The sequence below is a fragment of the Pristiophorus japonicus genome, chromosome 3 (genome assembly GCF_044704955.1).
Source record: "Pristiophorus japonicus isolate sPriJap1 chromosome 3, sPriJap1.hap1, whole genome shotgun sequence".
NCBI classification, from domain to species: Eukaryota; Metazoa; Chordata; class Chondrichthyes; family Pristiophoridae; genus Pristiophorus; species Pristiophorus japonicus.
Window position 1 is genome coordinate 108,296,085 of NC_091979.1, and position 16,373 is coordinate 108,312,457.

At 41.1% G+C, this 16,373-nt stretch overlaps 1 protein-coding gene across 8 annotated transcripts in view; it reads left to right on the top strand.

Moving 5' to 3' along the window:
* tlk1a (tousled-like kinase 1a) overlaps positions 1-16,373 on the top strand; it is a 319,969-nt gene that overhangs the window by 185,624 nt on the left and 117,972 nt on the right. For 5 of the 8 annotated variants that reach the window (XM_070875656.1, XM_070875660.1, XM_070875659.1 and 2 more), the window contains 5 exons: positions 3,886-3,961; positions 5,877-5,944; positions 6,186-6,278; positions 9,729-9,824; positions 10,525-10,617. In XM_070875656.1, the coding sequence (XP_070731757.1) occupies positions 3,886-3,961; positions 5,877-5,944; positions 6,186-6,278; positions 9,729-9,824; positions 10,525-10,617 (426 nt within the window). The remainder of the gene's footprint in view (positions 1-3,885; positions 3,962-5,876; positions 5,945-6,185; positions 6,279-9,728; positions 9,825-10,524; positions 10,618-16,373) is intronic. The other 3 variants (XM_070875658.1, XM_070875661.1, XM_070875662.1) reach the window with 1 other exon arrangement.

Sequence of the window (16,373 nt, forward strand, 5' to 3'; positions counted from 1 at the left end):
GGCCTCTACTCATTGGAATTCAGAAGAATGAGAGGTGATCTTATCAAAACGTACAAGATTATGAGGGGGCTTGACAAGGTGGATGCAGAGAGGATGTTTTCACTGATAAGGAAGACTAGAACTAGGGGGCATAATCTTAGAATAAGGGGCTGCCCATTTAAAACTGAGATGAAAAGGAATTTCTTCTGAGGGTTGTAAATCTGTGGAATTTGCTGCCTCAGAGCTGTGGAAGCTGGAGCATTGAATACATTTAAGAGAGTGATGGACAGTTTCTAAATCAATAAGGGAATAAAGGGTTATGGGGAGTGGGCAGGCAAGTGGACCTGAGTCCATGATCGCATCAGCCATGATCGTATTAAATGGTGGAGCAGGCTCGAGTGGCCGTATGGTCTACTCCTGCTCCTATTTCTTATGTTCTTATGATATACTTGCCATAGAGGGAGTGCAGCGAAGGTTCACCGGACTGATTCCTGGTGGGGGGCGGAGAGGGGGAGGGGAGCAACGCCGATTGTCCTATGAGGAGAGATTGAGTAGAAGCCTATATTCGCTATAGAGTTTAGAAGAATGGGAGGTGATCTCATTGAAATGTACAAAATTCTTACGGGGTAGATGGAGGGAGGCTGTGGAGTCTGGAACCAAGAGTTTGTCTCAGAATAAGGGTCAGCCATTTAGGACAGAGAGGAGGAGAAATTTCTTCACTGAAGGTTGTGAATCTTTGGAATTCTCTATCCCAGAGGGCTGTGGAGGCTTAGTCTTTGAGTATATTCAAGAAAGAGATTGATTTTTTTTTTGGATATTAAGGGAATCAATGGAAATGGGAATAGTGCATGAAAGTGGAGTTGAGGTAGAAGATCAGCCATGATATTGAATGGCGGAGCAGGCTCAAGGGGCCGAATGGCCTACTCCTGCTCCTATTTCTTATGTTCTTATGACTGAATGGTAACTACTCAACCAAATCCAATAACCTAAAGGGAGCAGAAATTAGTGTGGCTGGATCGTCGATGTCTGTTAAGGGGGTCTTCTCTGCAGTTACCAAGTGTTCCAGGTTGTATTCTGGTTTTTTGAAGCAGTCAAACACCACTGCACAGATATGGCTAGTGAACTCCTTTTTATTAGTAAATTGACTGTGCTTAAAAAGTAAAATTTGTTTGTATGCCAGCCCTGGATGGCACGAATTCTGTGTCTCTGTAACTGAGGCTAGCCTTGAACTTCCTGCTGCTTGCACCAGAATTTGATCCTCCCTTGGTATGCTGTTTTTCACCCAGTGGTCCCTGCTGTCACTTTAATCGGAGCCCCTGCCAGTATATATTCCTCAGCTAGTGCTTTTTACAGGTGGAGTAAATTCCACTGTGGTGATAGGCTGAGCCATCCACCAGGTGTGCAGAATGCCATTCCTTGAAGGCACCTATGGAAACACGAGGAAGAAGCATTATTGTGATAGAAGTCTGCTTGCCAAGATATTCTTTTCTACAATGATGTGTTGCATGGGAAACGTGGTTGACAGGGTTCCTGTGTATGTGAAAATAAGGGAGGGAAAGATGACAGCAGTGATTGGTGCTAGCCTGGCAATGTGGGATAGCCTTCTGCGTGACCCTCTCGTGGTTCCATTACTTGTAGGCTAGTGATTAGCTGGTTATTTCGTCAAGGTGGGTTTGCAGAAATGAGTTCAGATGGAGGGGATCCCTGCTAGTTGTTTGATTTTGCTTTATGTCATTAGTTCTTTTTTCTGCAGAAACAGATTGGTTGAGTGCTGCATGTTTGAAGACCTTCAATATTGCTAAGCAAATGGACATCCTTCTTCCCAGTCATTCAGCATGCAAATTCAAGTGGCTATGATTTCTGATACGAGTCCCATCATTGGAAGGTTTCCTTTAAACCTGAAAGGTGTACCATGAATGGTGATGTGAGAAAAGCTAAAGGGTTGCCAAGTGATCATTATGCATCCAAAATCAAGAGCTGCCGATTGAGATGAAAATATTGCAGCCATACCACATCACTCTTGAAGCAGCCAAATTCACATGTTGAAAACTTCTGTATCTATACCGATAACTTCTGTACATGTGAAATAATGTTCACCTGCTCTGTTGCTTCTTCTCAGCCAACATGGACAGTAGAGTACTAAGAAGAATGTATCTCTGCTCCAAAGACCATTGTTTGCTGCACCTCCCTCAGCATTTTCCCTCCTTCCTGGACTTTGTCACTATCCTCAACCATCTCCTGTGTTACAATTAAATTATATCTTGGTTGCTGCTAATTTTCACTGCTCTTAAAATTGCTGCTGTGTAGGTTATGGACACACCAGCACATAGCATGTTCTACCCTGAGAGCATTGAATAATTATTTAAATGAAGACTGCAAAATCTTACAAGCACTGTACTGTGTGTGTCTAATGCAAGATGCATTTATGCAACTTTAGTTGTGCTACAGTTGCTCCTGATCAGAATGTCCAACCTAATAAGTCTATAGAGAGCATGCTGAGGCTTTATAATGTATTGGTTGACCATACTTCGGAGTGCCATGTAGAATTTTGGTTACTGTTCTTGAAAAGGGATGTGCATGCATTAGAAATGGTGCTGAGACAACTGACAAAAATGATCCCAAATGTGAAGAGGCTAATTTATGAAGAAAGATTGGAAAAGCTTAAGCTTAAGCTCTGCAGTTCAAAGGGAAGACTTTATTACGTTGTGTCTAATACTAGGCTAACGCTAGGGTCCAGGGTTGCAGTTCTCATAGCATCATAAAATTCAAGGATACGAAGAGGGAGGAGAGTATCTCCTCAAGACCTCTGAAATAGTAAATGGTATTGAGAATTTGGAGTATTACTTCAAGATAAATCAGACCAGTATGACTAGAAGGCACATTTAAATTATTGAAAAGCAAACTTGAAACATATTTTAGGGAAAAAATCTCTACTCATATGGCGATTAATTTGGCAATCATTACCAATTAAGAGCCAAAGAAGTTCGTGTTAAACATGCAGTTGGATCCTGGAAAATCCGACTTGGAATATTCGAGTCGTCAGGAGCTTTGTTGGGCCAAATGGCTTTTTCTCATTCATGAATTTTCTTGCATTCTCGTGCGAGCTTCAACCCTGGGCTTTTCCTCTGATCCTGCCCTTCAGTCCCAAGACCGAGCTTTGCACTCCCCAACACTAGCCCCAGACCCTGATTCTCACCAGTCTCAGACTTGGCTCCATATCATCAACTGCAACCATTGGGAAGGGCAGACAAGAAATATTTTATCAATTTGGCAATGGCACTATCTCACGAATGGAATGTAACTAATAAATAGATAGTGTTCACAGGTAATTAAGTAATAATTTAAAAAAACGTAATTGAAATTTGAATAATTCACTATAATCTAAAGTAAGATATAACTGGGATTAGTATCCTTTCCACACTAAACTAATGTGCTCACATTTTTCAGGAACGATCACTGGGTATTGGTTTGGGAGAGCAATTCTGGCTGTTTACTTTTTTTATTGTTCCTAGCCCAGAGTGTCTAAGCCCAAATATACTGCACTCCTGGTTGGGATCAGTAAGGCTCAGGGATCAATCCTTCCTCGTCTGTTTGATTCAGTACTATATCACAAGGTTCTTTTGACTCTCTAAGCAGTTTAGGCAATGAGAACATTCTGCAGAAAGTAAAGTTCTTGGTAGGCCCAACATACTTGCCTTAGCTAAAGAACTCCATTGGCTAACCTTGCATAGTTTTCCAAGTAATTGCATCTCTCATCCCCAAGATTTTGTGTTTTGAACCTATTTGTAAAATTTACTGAAATGCAAGGTGTAAGTTCCTAGAGATTAAAAAAGAATTTGCTGTTGCATTTAAGATAAATGATTGTAGTACAGAGTAGTTCAATTGTGACTCCTGTTTCTTCTTTAGACTCCGGAAAAGAAGCAGTCTGACTCTGCGAGAGGAAGAAAGCGGAAGGCAGATAATCAGAGCGATAATAGCCAAGGTAAGAGACGTGGAATAAATCCTAGAGGTTACAGATGGAGAGGCAATTCAGTCATTTCAAATAATAAATCCACCTGGAAGTTTTGCCAAATTTCAACAGCTCACTTATTTATGCTACCAGGTAAATAAATCATCAAGATCAGAGAGGACCTTCTCTCTCCCCTCCTCCAACCCAATCCTGGAAAGACTAGTTTGGAGTTTTTAAACTTTCACCTGAGATGGTAAAAATCAGAAGGACTGCACTGCTGAGTAACAGAAGGGAATCTCAAATGCTGGACTGAGGTGTGGGAGGCTGTAATGATAACTAATCAACCTGGCAAGGTCCACCCATAATTTATGACATTGCAACCAGTTTAAAGGAAAAATTGTGCTGTGATAAACAAATATCTTTAGGCAGTGAAGCACCGAGCACTGAAGCAATATCTGTATCAGGAAAAAAAAGACTTGCAATCTGTTCCTAAACCCCACACTTGCTATATCCCACTTGTCCTTTCAATATTCAGTTGCATAAAATTAATTTTTAATGTAAAATAATTTCTCAAAACAGTAACCGGCTCTAGTGATGACCTAAGATTGTGCCCCATCACCCTGATGTTGCCTGATTTAAAAATATATTATATATATATATTAATAAGCCAAAAAAAAAGTTCTAAGTTGGATTTCTTCATTTTGGCGTGGCCTAACCTGTCCTTTAGTTTTGGGGGTGGAGCCTTGATCGGCGCCAAAAAGATCAGGCTGCCATGGTCACTAGGGACACAAAGTGAAACATACAGCCAGCTCGCAACACATTAAAATACATTGCATCAATTTAAAAACACACTAAAATATATTGCAGCAACTTAACAGCCGGTCCACTCCCCCGCCCAACATCCCAAAAAATGGTGGCCCTCTCTCCCTCTCGTGTCTGGGCATCTGCTGCACTTACCTGCACCAATTTCCTTACCTACGCCAATTTCTTTAACTCTCCAGAAGGTTTTTCTGCAGAGGCCACATACGCTGGCCTAAGCAGAACTGGAGTAACTCTCAGCTGGCCAAACTTGCCTAAATGGCCAGAATTGGCGCAGGTGGCAGCCCCCTTGGCTGAAAAAAAAACTAATTAAAAAAAAAAATCATAACTAACTTATGCTGGTGCAAATTGATTGGGGAAACTGTTTTTTTTAAACTTGGGCCAAAAAAAGCAGCCTGCTCAAAAAAAATTGAGTCCTTAGTCTTGGGCTCCTGGGAAGCTAATGCATGCCTAGAATCCCTAACATAGCAAGTTTCCTAAATCAGAAGGAAGGTGTCTGGCACTTCATTGGGAACAAATGAAAACAAATTGAAATGGCATGACAATTGGCCTCTGGGTTCGGGAGAGACAAGTCACGCAGGAATCCTGCTTCTACTTGTCATTCAACAACACTTGCTTGATGTGTGTGGGTGTGCACATGTACACAGGATCGAATTGACTGTGCTTCACTATCCTAGCAATGCTTGCTCTCGGGGCTCACATGAGAAATGTGAATGGTACCCTGGGAAGAGGCCAACACCTTTAGCATGGAAGGCACTAAAATAAATGATGGATCAAAGAAGGAAGCATAAAGGCAAAAATGTAATTAGTTGCTTGACTGGTATTGCCCAATCTTCCTCGTGACTGACTTAGAATCGTATTGGCAGAGATCTAAGTGGTATTAACGTCCCATCATTTTTGCAGGTGTGTGTGTGTGCATATTGATGTTCACATAACCATATGATGTGGTAGCTTTTCATGCATCTATTTTAAAGTACATTTTTTTTCTGTTGGGGGAATATGTGTTGTAAACTAACGGTGCATTCCTGCAAAATTTAGTAATTTGCAAAGGGTTGAGTAACTGTCTCTTCACAATCATTCAAGAAGTAATATTTCAGTTGGTGTTATGTATACAATTATATACTTTCAGAAAATCAGATTTTTTTTTGTTCAGGTAAAGCTGGTGGAAGAGGACATAAAATTAGTGACTATTTTGATGTAAGTACTTTATAGATTATTTTAGATCATATCTTGGAATATTCTGAAATCTGCGAGTTTTGATTTCTTAAAATTAGAAAATTTAAATTCCAAAACCTGTCTAATATTTGTCCCTCTGGAACAATTGTAATAAATTTGAGTTATTAACATACCATTTCATTATTACTGTTTTCCTATGCTGATCAAAGTAAATGTCTTGACATACTGGACTTACACAGTGGATTTTCTTCAATTTTTCCAGTATACAGGTGGTAATGGTACCAGTCCAGTGAGAGGCGTACCACCTTCAATTCGATCTCCTCAGAATTCTTTCTCACATTCTGCTACTTCATCTGTAAGTTTGCAACTTCCTCATACTTAAGCTGTCGTCAAGCCTTGGCATCATTGTAGTGATAAGTGTAAAATGTTAGTTTTGTTTTTGGTAAAATAAAAATGCTTTGATTCTTGGTGAGTTTTAGGTATTAGCTGGACTATCCAGAGGGACCATATCCTTAAAGAGGGGAGGGAGGAGAAAATAAATTAAAAGCATGTAAAATATATAATTTCTGTGTACCTCCTTGTTTAAGAGCAGCAGAAGCCAAGGAACCGGTTCTACTTGGCTTCATTAGAAGAATCATGCATGGTGTTGTAAAGGGGGTGAGTTGTTTGGATTTGAGTGAAATGTTATTTGAATTATCCTGGCATGGGGAAAAAACTCACACATTTAAAAAAAAAATGTAGTCTATCTATTTGCATGATGCGAGTTAAAAGTTCTTAGCATTTTTACTAAATATTGAACCATTTACCTTACTGATAGGAAGTGCTTCACAAGTAGTAATATAACTTACACCACGCACAATTAGAATGACTATTCAGAGTTGATTGCCCTCCAAGCTCCTTGAAACAAACGCTTAAAGATGGATAACGTTAACGTTTCAGGTCGGTGACCCTATATCAGGCAAAGGGTCATTGACCTGAAACATTAACTCTTGTTTCTCTCTCCACAAATGCTGAGTATTACCAGTATTTTCTGTTTTTATTTCAGATTCCAGCATCCGCAGTATTTTGCTTTTGTCTTAAAATGAACGTTGTCTTGTAATAAAAACAGAAAATGCTGGAAATACTCAGCAGGTCAGGCAGCATCTGTGGAGAGAGAAACCAACTTAACGTTTCAGCTTGTTAACCTTTTGTCCGAACTGCAAAAAGTTAGAGATGTAATAGATTTTAAACAAGTACAGAGGCTGAGAAAGGGGGGAAGGGAGGAAAGAACAAAAGGGAAGGTCTCTGGTCGGGTGGAAGGCGGCAGGAGTTTGTATTCGTGATTAAATGACAAAAGGTATGATAGTACAAAGCAAAAGGAGATGGTAATGGGACAAAGGATGAGTCTAGAAGAGGTGTAAATGAAAATGGCAGAATTATCAACAGCTGCCATGTGGAAAAATAGGGGCCGAGGTTATGGTCTGAAATTGTTGAACTCAATGTTGTGTCCAGAAAGCTGTAAAATGCCTAATCGAAAGATGAGGTGCTGTTCCTCGAGCTTACATTGAGCTTCGTTGGAATAGTGGAAGAGGCCGAAGACTGCGAGGTCCGAGTGGGAGTGGAACGGAGAATTAAAGTGGCAGGTGACCAGAAGCTCAGGGTCACATGTACAGACTGAATGGAGGTGATCCGCAAAGCAGTCACCCAATCTGCGTTTGGTCTCCCCAATGTAGAGGAGGCTGCATCGTGTGCAGCGAATACAGTATACTAAATTGCAAGAAGTACAAATAAATCATGTTTTACCTGGAAGGAGTGTTTGGAGCCTTGGACAGTGAGGGTCAGTATTTAAGTATTGAAGAGAAAGGAGCCAATAATGGATCCTTGGGGCTTTGCACAAGAGAAACTATTGCTGTGGATGCTAAGCTGGGATGGGTGCGCATGGAACCACATGACCAGCATATTGTCCAAACACTAGAGTGATGAGGGGTACAAAGAGGGACATGTAGCATGGTTACAGTAGCTTTGACCAGGACAGCTTGGGTGCCATCAGCAGGCAAAAACAATACTAGGGGGATCCAAAAATAACATTATTGGAGAAGTGGGCATGGAACTGGGAAGTTATGAGTTGCTCAATGACCTTGGAGAGGAAAGGACGATTCGAGGTGGGATGGTAATTGGAGAGTACAGATGGGACAGGGTGGGCTTTTTAAGCAGTGGTAATAGTGTAGAAAAGAAGATAGTGCCAGAGCGAAATGAGCCATTAATGATGTTGGCAAGCATGGAGGGGTGCAGGAAGGGTAATTGAGAGGTTTAAAGTTGGGTAGGGTTGGGATTGAGGGAGCAGGAGACAAAGGAAGAGATGAACTTGGAGAAGTCAGATGGGAGAAAAGTTGCAGAGTGACTGAGGGACTGTGTAGACTGATTGTGTGTAGAGGGGAGGAGTGGGAACTGGCAACTGCACAGATGGTTTAGATCTTGGAGACAAAAATCCGTGCTCTCTTCTCATTGGGACCTGAAGGAGAGTTTGCAGGAAGCATGGGAATGGGGTTTGAGGTGGTTTCTTGTGGAGAAACAAAGTTGTGGTTTGTACTTGCCATCCATCATTTTCCAGACCTAGAAGGTGGATTTGGAGATGGAGAAGGAGTTACACTAATGCTTAGTGCAGTCAAACCAGATTTAGCAGATCACCTCACTGTTGTGCATCCATGTCGGGAGCCCTCAGGGGCAGGGGAGCAAATGGCGAAGCTGTACCAGTGCAGGCAGCAGTGGTCTTTGATGACCTTGTCCAGACCAAATATTAAAAGGCAGCGACAAAGAGGTCTTGAGCAGAACAACAGCAGATGGCAGATGAAAAATGGGAGTGGGTTAAGTAGCAAGGCGAGCAGGAGCACATTGGAGAGAATATCAAGCAGCAGTGAGGCTTGAAGGCAGAACATTGGAGGCTGGGGCAGCAGTCCCAGTCGTGGAGAATAGCAGCCAACCGATGTGAACAGAGACCAGCTGAGGGCAAAAGTGGAGCACAAGTGTGCAAGCGTCCTAAGTGAGAGCAGGTTCAGATGAGTGAGTAGAGCAGCAATTCACATAAAGGATCCTGTGAAGGAGTCAGAATAAGAGGTCAATTCTAAATTCAGGAGCCAATGGAGCAGCATGCTTTCAAAATCCGAGAGGTGGCAATTCCCTAGGAATAGTCTGGTCCAAGGTCACCAGGTGCAGGTAAGAGTTGGGAAATGAGGTTAGCAGGGCAGTGGGGTGATTAAACTTAAAAACTGTGGATGGGTTAAATTTTTATGTTAAGCTTATTTGGAGGCAGAGGGTAGATTATGGGAGAAAGGGCCAAGGATGCCAGTGGATGGAGCACCAAAGGACAGGATTGCCTGATAACCCTGCCTCGCGCTCTCCACAGATGTTGCCTGACCTCTTGTAAGCAACCCTCAAGATGGGTTTTCCAAAGAATATTGACCAATTTTCTTCAGTGATAAGGCAATGGCAACTCTTCGAAATACAAACGCCAGTATGAAAATCAGAACCATTGACTGAACATAGTGGATAATTTAAAAATAAATCCGTGCAGATTTCCCAATTTAAGATGTGCAACTTGGCTTACATTGGCACATTCAAAAATTCACTGGTTGCAATCAATTTTTTTTTAAACTATCTAGTTTTTTTTTAAAAACTTCATTTAACTTGCAGCACTTTTCCCTAGTCATTTTTGCATATGTGCTTCACTTTTTTTTTTAAGAACTTGGGGCATTTTAACCTGCCACTTTGCAATTATCAGTGTAGTACCCAGCGCAGTACTGTAAAGTATAATCTCATTTTGTTTTAGGTTCGGCAGAATAGTCCATCTCCTACTGCGTTAGCTTTTGCGGATCTCTCTGCTTTACAGCCAAAACTAATTTCTGTCTCCTGCAAGACTACTCAGGTAAATGTTATTGTCTGAATTGGGCTGGAACAAGAATTGCAGTTTGGTTATCATAGAGGTGGGGGCTTCCTTTGCTACCTGTTTCAATCAAACTAGAAGTTTTAGTTTTCCAACTATCAACTATTTTGATGGTGCTTCTTCCTCAATTTGTTGTGGGTGGTGTGTGATTATTTTCTCAGCATTTTGAGGGATGGGGGTGTGGGGTGAAAGAGGAGGGATCACATCCTGCTGGAATTTCATAGCATTTGGGCTGTCTCCTATTGGGCTCACCAACATTTTGTTATTTTCAAATCACTATTTTATTCTTCCCTTTCTGATGTTTTTCTTAGTGCTCTGTTTGTGTTCACTTTAAATCTCACTTGGGTCCTCCAGTTGCTTACTTTTCCAATTAAAGGCTTGCACATTTTCTGTCCTGCTGGCTTCTGTTTAATTTGAGGATTTATTTGAGATATTATTTGCGCTGTCACACAACATTGGATGGTGCTTCATTGTTTCCAATTTATCATGTAAGTTGACAGTGCCACCTACAGGTGTAGTACCTTTTGGAATTCTGAGACTCTGCCATTTTTAATATTATAGATCAGCTACAATTTACAGATTAAATATGCAGGGCCTCAATACTGGAAAAAAAATATTTTCCCGCAATGTATGTGCTTTTGGCATATTCTGTTTGTAGTAATTAATGCCTATTTTTATGAAGACTGAACTTACCATGGGAAAATTGGCTGCACTTGAAAGTAATAAGAATCTGGATCTTGAGAAGAAAGAAGGCAGAATAGATGACTTGCTGAGGGTAAGTAATCCTGTTAGCACTTTAATCGCTACTTTTATACTCTTGTGTTGTATGCAAAAACAGCTGGCTATATGAACCAATATTATTCAAATAATCAAATGAAAACCAATAAACTGGGACAGTTGACTGCTGACAAATGCTGCACAAGATATAGCTAAATTATATCTTGCAAAGATACTTGTAATACTTAAGTACATACATAATTAGCTTGATTTCTGAAATCTTCATAGGTCTGTGTTGCAAAATCCTGTAATACGGATATGTTTTTTCACATTTGGGGAATAACGGACACATTTTAAAGATTTTGTAATAAAATAAGGTGTAGGTTGCCAAATGACTGGGACTAATTAGAAGAAAAAACACCTATTTGTAATTTAAACAGACCATGTTTTTAACATTATATGACACAATTGTGCAGTCAAATTGTTTACACACAATTTTCTTTGGTGTTTGGAGAAAAATATGTAGTAGCATTGTCTGCCTGTCCATATGCATAAACAGTTTCTTCTTGCCTTAGTACCAAATTGTTGCAGGTATTAACCAAACTGCTTGTGTATCTTCCTTTAAATACTGATGTATTTATTTTTTGAATATGTTCCAATTTCTCTGGGTACTATTTGCACATAAGTAAGAAATGATGTATAAGTGAAATATTGTTTTAAACTAATTTTGGTTTCAACAAGTATGAAATGTAATTTTTCTCCTTTTATACCTTTGAAATTAAATGAAAACCGCCTCTCAACGCTATCTGTGCATCTGGAAATATTCTGTACTTCAGTACAAATTTGTCACGTAAATAACTTAAAAAGATTGGATCAAATTGGATTTTCTCTTATTTTAGATCAACAAAACTGGAAACCTTATTGATCACAAAATAAGTTTGGATGAACAAAACCCTTAGACTCATTTGATTTTAACCTTCCAGAACACCAACCCTGCCATTTTTCCTAAGACAACATCTAGGTATTTCTTCATCCTGGTATCAAACACCCTTCCTGTTAAATTGTTGATCATCCTCTGTGTAAAGAAATACTTTGCAAGATCATCCATCGAGAAATATCTTGAAGTCAGCCTATTGCAGCATCCAATTGGTTCTCCGATGAATGCAGCGTTGTCACCTCTACCATTCTATCATAGAAATTTACAGCATGGAAGAAGGCCATTTCGGAACATTGTGTCCTCTCCAGCCAACAAAGAGCTATCCAACCTAATCTCATTTTCCAGTAGGTTACAGCAGTTCAAGTGCATGTCCCAGTACTTTTTAAATGTTCCAGACCCCTACCACCCTCAAATCCCTTCTAAACCTCCTACCAATTACTTGACCCCTCTGCTAAGGGAAATAGGTCTGTCCTATCCACTCTATCTAGGCCCCTCATAATTTTATGCACTGCAATAAGGTCTCCCTTCAGGCTCCTCTGTACCAACGAAAATAAACTCAGCCTATCCAATCTTTCTTCATAGCTACAATTCTCCAGTCCAGGTAACATCTTCATAAATCGCCTCTGTACCCTCCCTCGTGCAAACACATCTTTTCCTGTGATATGGTGGCCAGAACTGTACGCAGTACTCTATCTGTGACCTAACTAGTATTTTATACAGTTCAAGCATAACCTCCCTGCTCTTGCCTTTATTAACCAATGCATAGAATACAAGTATTCCGTATGCCTTCTTAACCATCTTTTCTTCCTGGCCTGCTACCTTCAGAGATCTGTGGACATCCACTCCAAGGTCTCTTCATTCCTCTACACTTCTCGGTGTCCTTTAATGTGTATTCCCTTGCCTTGTTAGCCCTCGCCAAATGCATGACCTCACACTTCTCCGGATTGAATTCCATTTGCCATTATTCTGCTCACCTGACCAGTTGATATTTTCCTGCAGTCCGCAGCTTTCTTCTTCATTATCAACCACACAGCCGATTTTAGTATCATCTGCAAACTTCTTAATCATACCCCCAACATTCAAATCTAAATCATTGATGTATACCACAAAAAGCAAGGGATCCAATACTGAGCCCTGTGGAACCCCACTGGAACAGCCTTCCAGTCACAAAAACACCCATCAACCATAACTCTTTGCTTCCTGCCTCTGAGACAATTTTGGATCCAACTTGCCACTTCGCCCTGGATCCCATGGGCTTTTACTTTCGTGACCAATCTGTCATGTGGGACTTTATCAAAAGCCTTGCTAAAATCCATATACTCGACATCAAACACACCACTTCATCGACACTCTTTGTTACCACCTCAAAAAAAATTCAATCAAGTTAGTCAAAGGCGACCTTCCCTTAACAATCCATGCTGACTGTCCTTGATTAATCCGTGTCTTTCTAAATGAAGATTTATCCTGTCCCCCAGAATTTTTTCCAATAATTTTCCCACCACTCAAGTTAGGCTGACTGGCCTGTAATTACTTGGTCTATCCCTTTCTTCCTTTTTAAAATAAAGGTACCACGTTAGCAGTCCTCCGGCACCACACCTGTAGCCAGAGAGGATTGGAAAATGATGGTCAGAGCCTCTGCTATTTCCTCTTTTGCTTCTCTTAACAGTCTGGGATACATTTCATCCGGACCTGGAGATTTATCAATTTTCAAAGCTGCTAAACCCCTTAATACTTGCTCTCTCACTGTTTATTTCATCTAATATTTCACACTCCTCCCTGATTGCAATGTCTACATCGCCCCTCTCTTCATATCACGTCTTCCGCCTGCACACAAGATTACCTTTTATGGTCTCTATTGGGCCCTACTCTTTAGCTATCCTCTTAGCCTTAATGTATTTATACAACATCTTTGGGTTTTCTTTGATTTTACTTGCCAATTTTTTTTCTTGCTCTTTGCTTCCTAATTTTCTTTTTAATTGCACCCACTATACTCCTCTAGAGTTTCTGCAGTATTGAGCACTCTCTATCTGTCATAAGCCTCCATTTTTAAAAATTTATTCTACCCTGTATGTCACTTGACATCCAGGGGCTCTAGATTTGTTAGGGAATATACTTGGTCTGAGCCCCCTCCATATGTCCTCGTTGAATGCTTCCCACTGCTCTGACACTGGCTAAATCAACTCTCAGCTTAACAAAATTGGCGCTTCCCCAATTGAGAACTTTTATTTCTAGTCTATCTTTGTCCTTTGCCATAACTACCCGAAATCTAACTGAATTATCATCAAAATGTTCTTCCACTGATACCCCTTCCACCTGCCCAGCTTAATTCCCTAAAACTAAGTCCAGAACCACCCCCTCCATTGTTGGGCTAGCTACATACTGGCTAAAAAGTTCTGCTGAATGCATTTTAGGAATTCCGCACCCTCTATACCTTTCACACTAATTTTATCCCAGTTAATCTTGGGGTTGTTGAAATCCCCTACTATTACTGCCCTATTGTTTTTGCACTTCTCAGAAATTTGCCTACATATTTGCTCCTCTATCTCCCTCTGACTGTTCGGGGGTCGATAGTACATTCCCAGCAGTGTGATTGCCCCTTTTTTGTTTTTCAATTCGACCTATATGGCATCATTTGACAATTCTTCCAACATCATATTCCTCCTCACAGCTGTAATTGTTCCTTTCATCAATACTGCGAACCCCCCCCCCTCCTTTTTTACCCCCCTCTCTATCCCGGCTGAAAACCTTGTTAACAGGAATATTGAGCAGCCATATCTCAATAATAGCTATAATATCATATTCCCAAGTGTCTATCTGTGCTCTCAGCTCATCTGCCTCTTTCCCTATAAGACCTTGCATTGAAGTATATACCATTTAGCACTGCCAAACTTCCTTGTTGTCTATTTTCTAGCCCTTGTTTCCTCTGTCTTCCAAATTCACTTTCTACTTTTATGCCTTCCAATTCCAGATTTGCTTCTCTCACTACTGAATCGATTCTCAGGTTCTCATCTCCCTGCTAAGCTAGTTTAAACCCTCCCTAACGGTACGAGCAAACCCCTCCACCCTCCCCCCCCCCCCCCGAGGATATTGGTCCCGGCTCTGTTGAGGTGCAACCCATCTGGCTTGTACAGGTCCTATCTCCCCCAGAAAAGGTCCTAATGTCCGAGGAATCTAAAGCCTTCCCTCCTGCACCATCCTTCCAGCCACGCATTCATCTGTCCTATCCTCCTATTTCTGTACTCATTAGTACATGCTCTCTGCCTAGCTCCCAAAAATCTGCCTGTAGGACCTCATCCCTCTTTCTACCTATGTCATTGGTACTGATATGGACCATGACCTCTGACTGTTCATTCTCTTGCCCCAGAATGCTCTGCAGCCTCTCGGTGACATCCTTGACCCTGGCAACATACCATCCTGGAGTCACGTCTGCGAAATGCCTGTCTGCTCCCCTAACTATCGAATCATCTATCACTATTGCTCTTCCACTCTTCCTCCCCCCTCCCCCCCCCCACCTCCCAGCAAGTGCAGCTGAGCCAGCTGTGGTGCCATGGACTTGGCTCTGGCTGCACTCCCCAGAGGAACCATCGCCCCCACCAGTACTCAACAGAATACTGGTTGAAGAGCGAGATACACTCTGGACTCCTGCACTGCCTGCCTGCCTGGTTGTCCTCTTCTGTCTGGTGGTCACCCACTTCCTCTCTGCCTGCACATCCTTAAGCTGTGGGGTGACCACCTCTGGAACTCTGCTATCCATGTGCTATCTGGAACTTGATTCTATTTGTGTGAACAACAACTTCTGGATATCAATCTTAAATCTGCTTTTTAATAGTTTGAACTGTGTGCTCTTGTCCTACTTGGGCAATTTACTATAAAGTAATTTTACACTTTTACTTTTTCAGTGCTATTAACTATCTTGTGTACTTCTATTCGATGCCTCAGACGCATCCTTTCATGGCTGAAAAGCCAATCAGTCTTTCCTCATAACTCCATTCTCTGATACCAGACATCATGCTCATGGCTATTTTCTGCACCAATGCTTGAATGTCTCCTTGACCAGAAGTGGACACCATACTTAAGATGTTGTCTGATCAGAGCACTATACAGATTGATCATGGCTGCTTCTGAGTTGTATTCTACTGTTAGGGCTATATAGTTCAACATTCTGTTGGCTTTGTTGATTGCTGCTGTGCATTGGTTGGCCATGTTGATTGTCTACTCTTAGCGAGACTCCCAACGTCCTTAGCTTTTCGACACCATTCAAGGAGCACGTGTGTTGCCTATTTTTCCTTCCACTGTGCAGCTTCAGTATGATTCTGGAAATTTGAATTCAACTGATTTCCATGTACACTTGAAAATTCTGTTTTGATTATTGCTGCCTCCTGCTATTTTACATGAGCAATGAGGCAACTGACAGCCCTAGATCTTTGGGGTCAAGTTTCGGCCTGAGTTGCTCCTATTTTTTTTGGAGCAACTAGTTTAGAATGGAGCATCTTAGAAATTGCAATTCTCGGCATTTAGTTTGCTCCAGTTCTAGTGAGTCAGAACAGTTTCATTTTAGAACAGATTTTTTTTTCCAAAATGGGGCGTGTCCAGCCACTTACGCCTGTTTTGCAAATTTAGGCAGTAAAAACTTACTCCAAACTAACTTAGAATGGAATAAGTGTAGATTTTTGTATGCTCAGAAAAACCTTGCCTACACTTACAAATCAGGCGTAGGGAATGGGGTGGGGAAGGGAAGTAATTAAATTTTACAAGCATTTAACAGTCTCACTTATACAAATAGAGAGCAATCCTGAATAATAAATGATAAATAAAGCAAATAATTAAAAAAATTTAATTTTCCTACCTGTCTGAAGCAGCAGCAGCAGCAGCCTCCC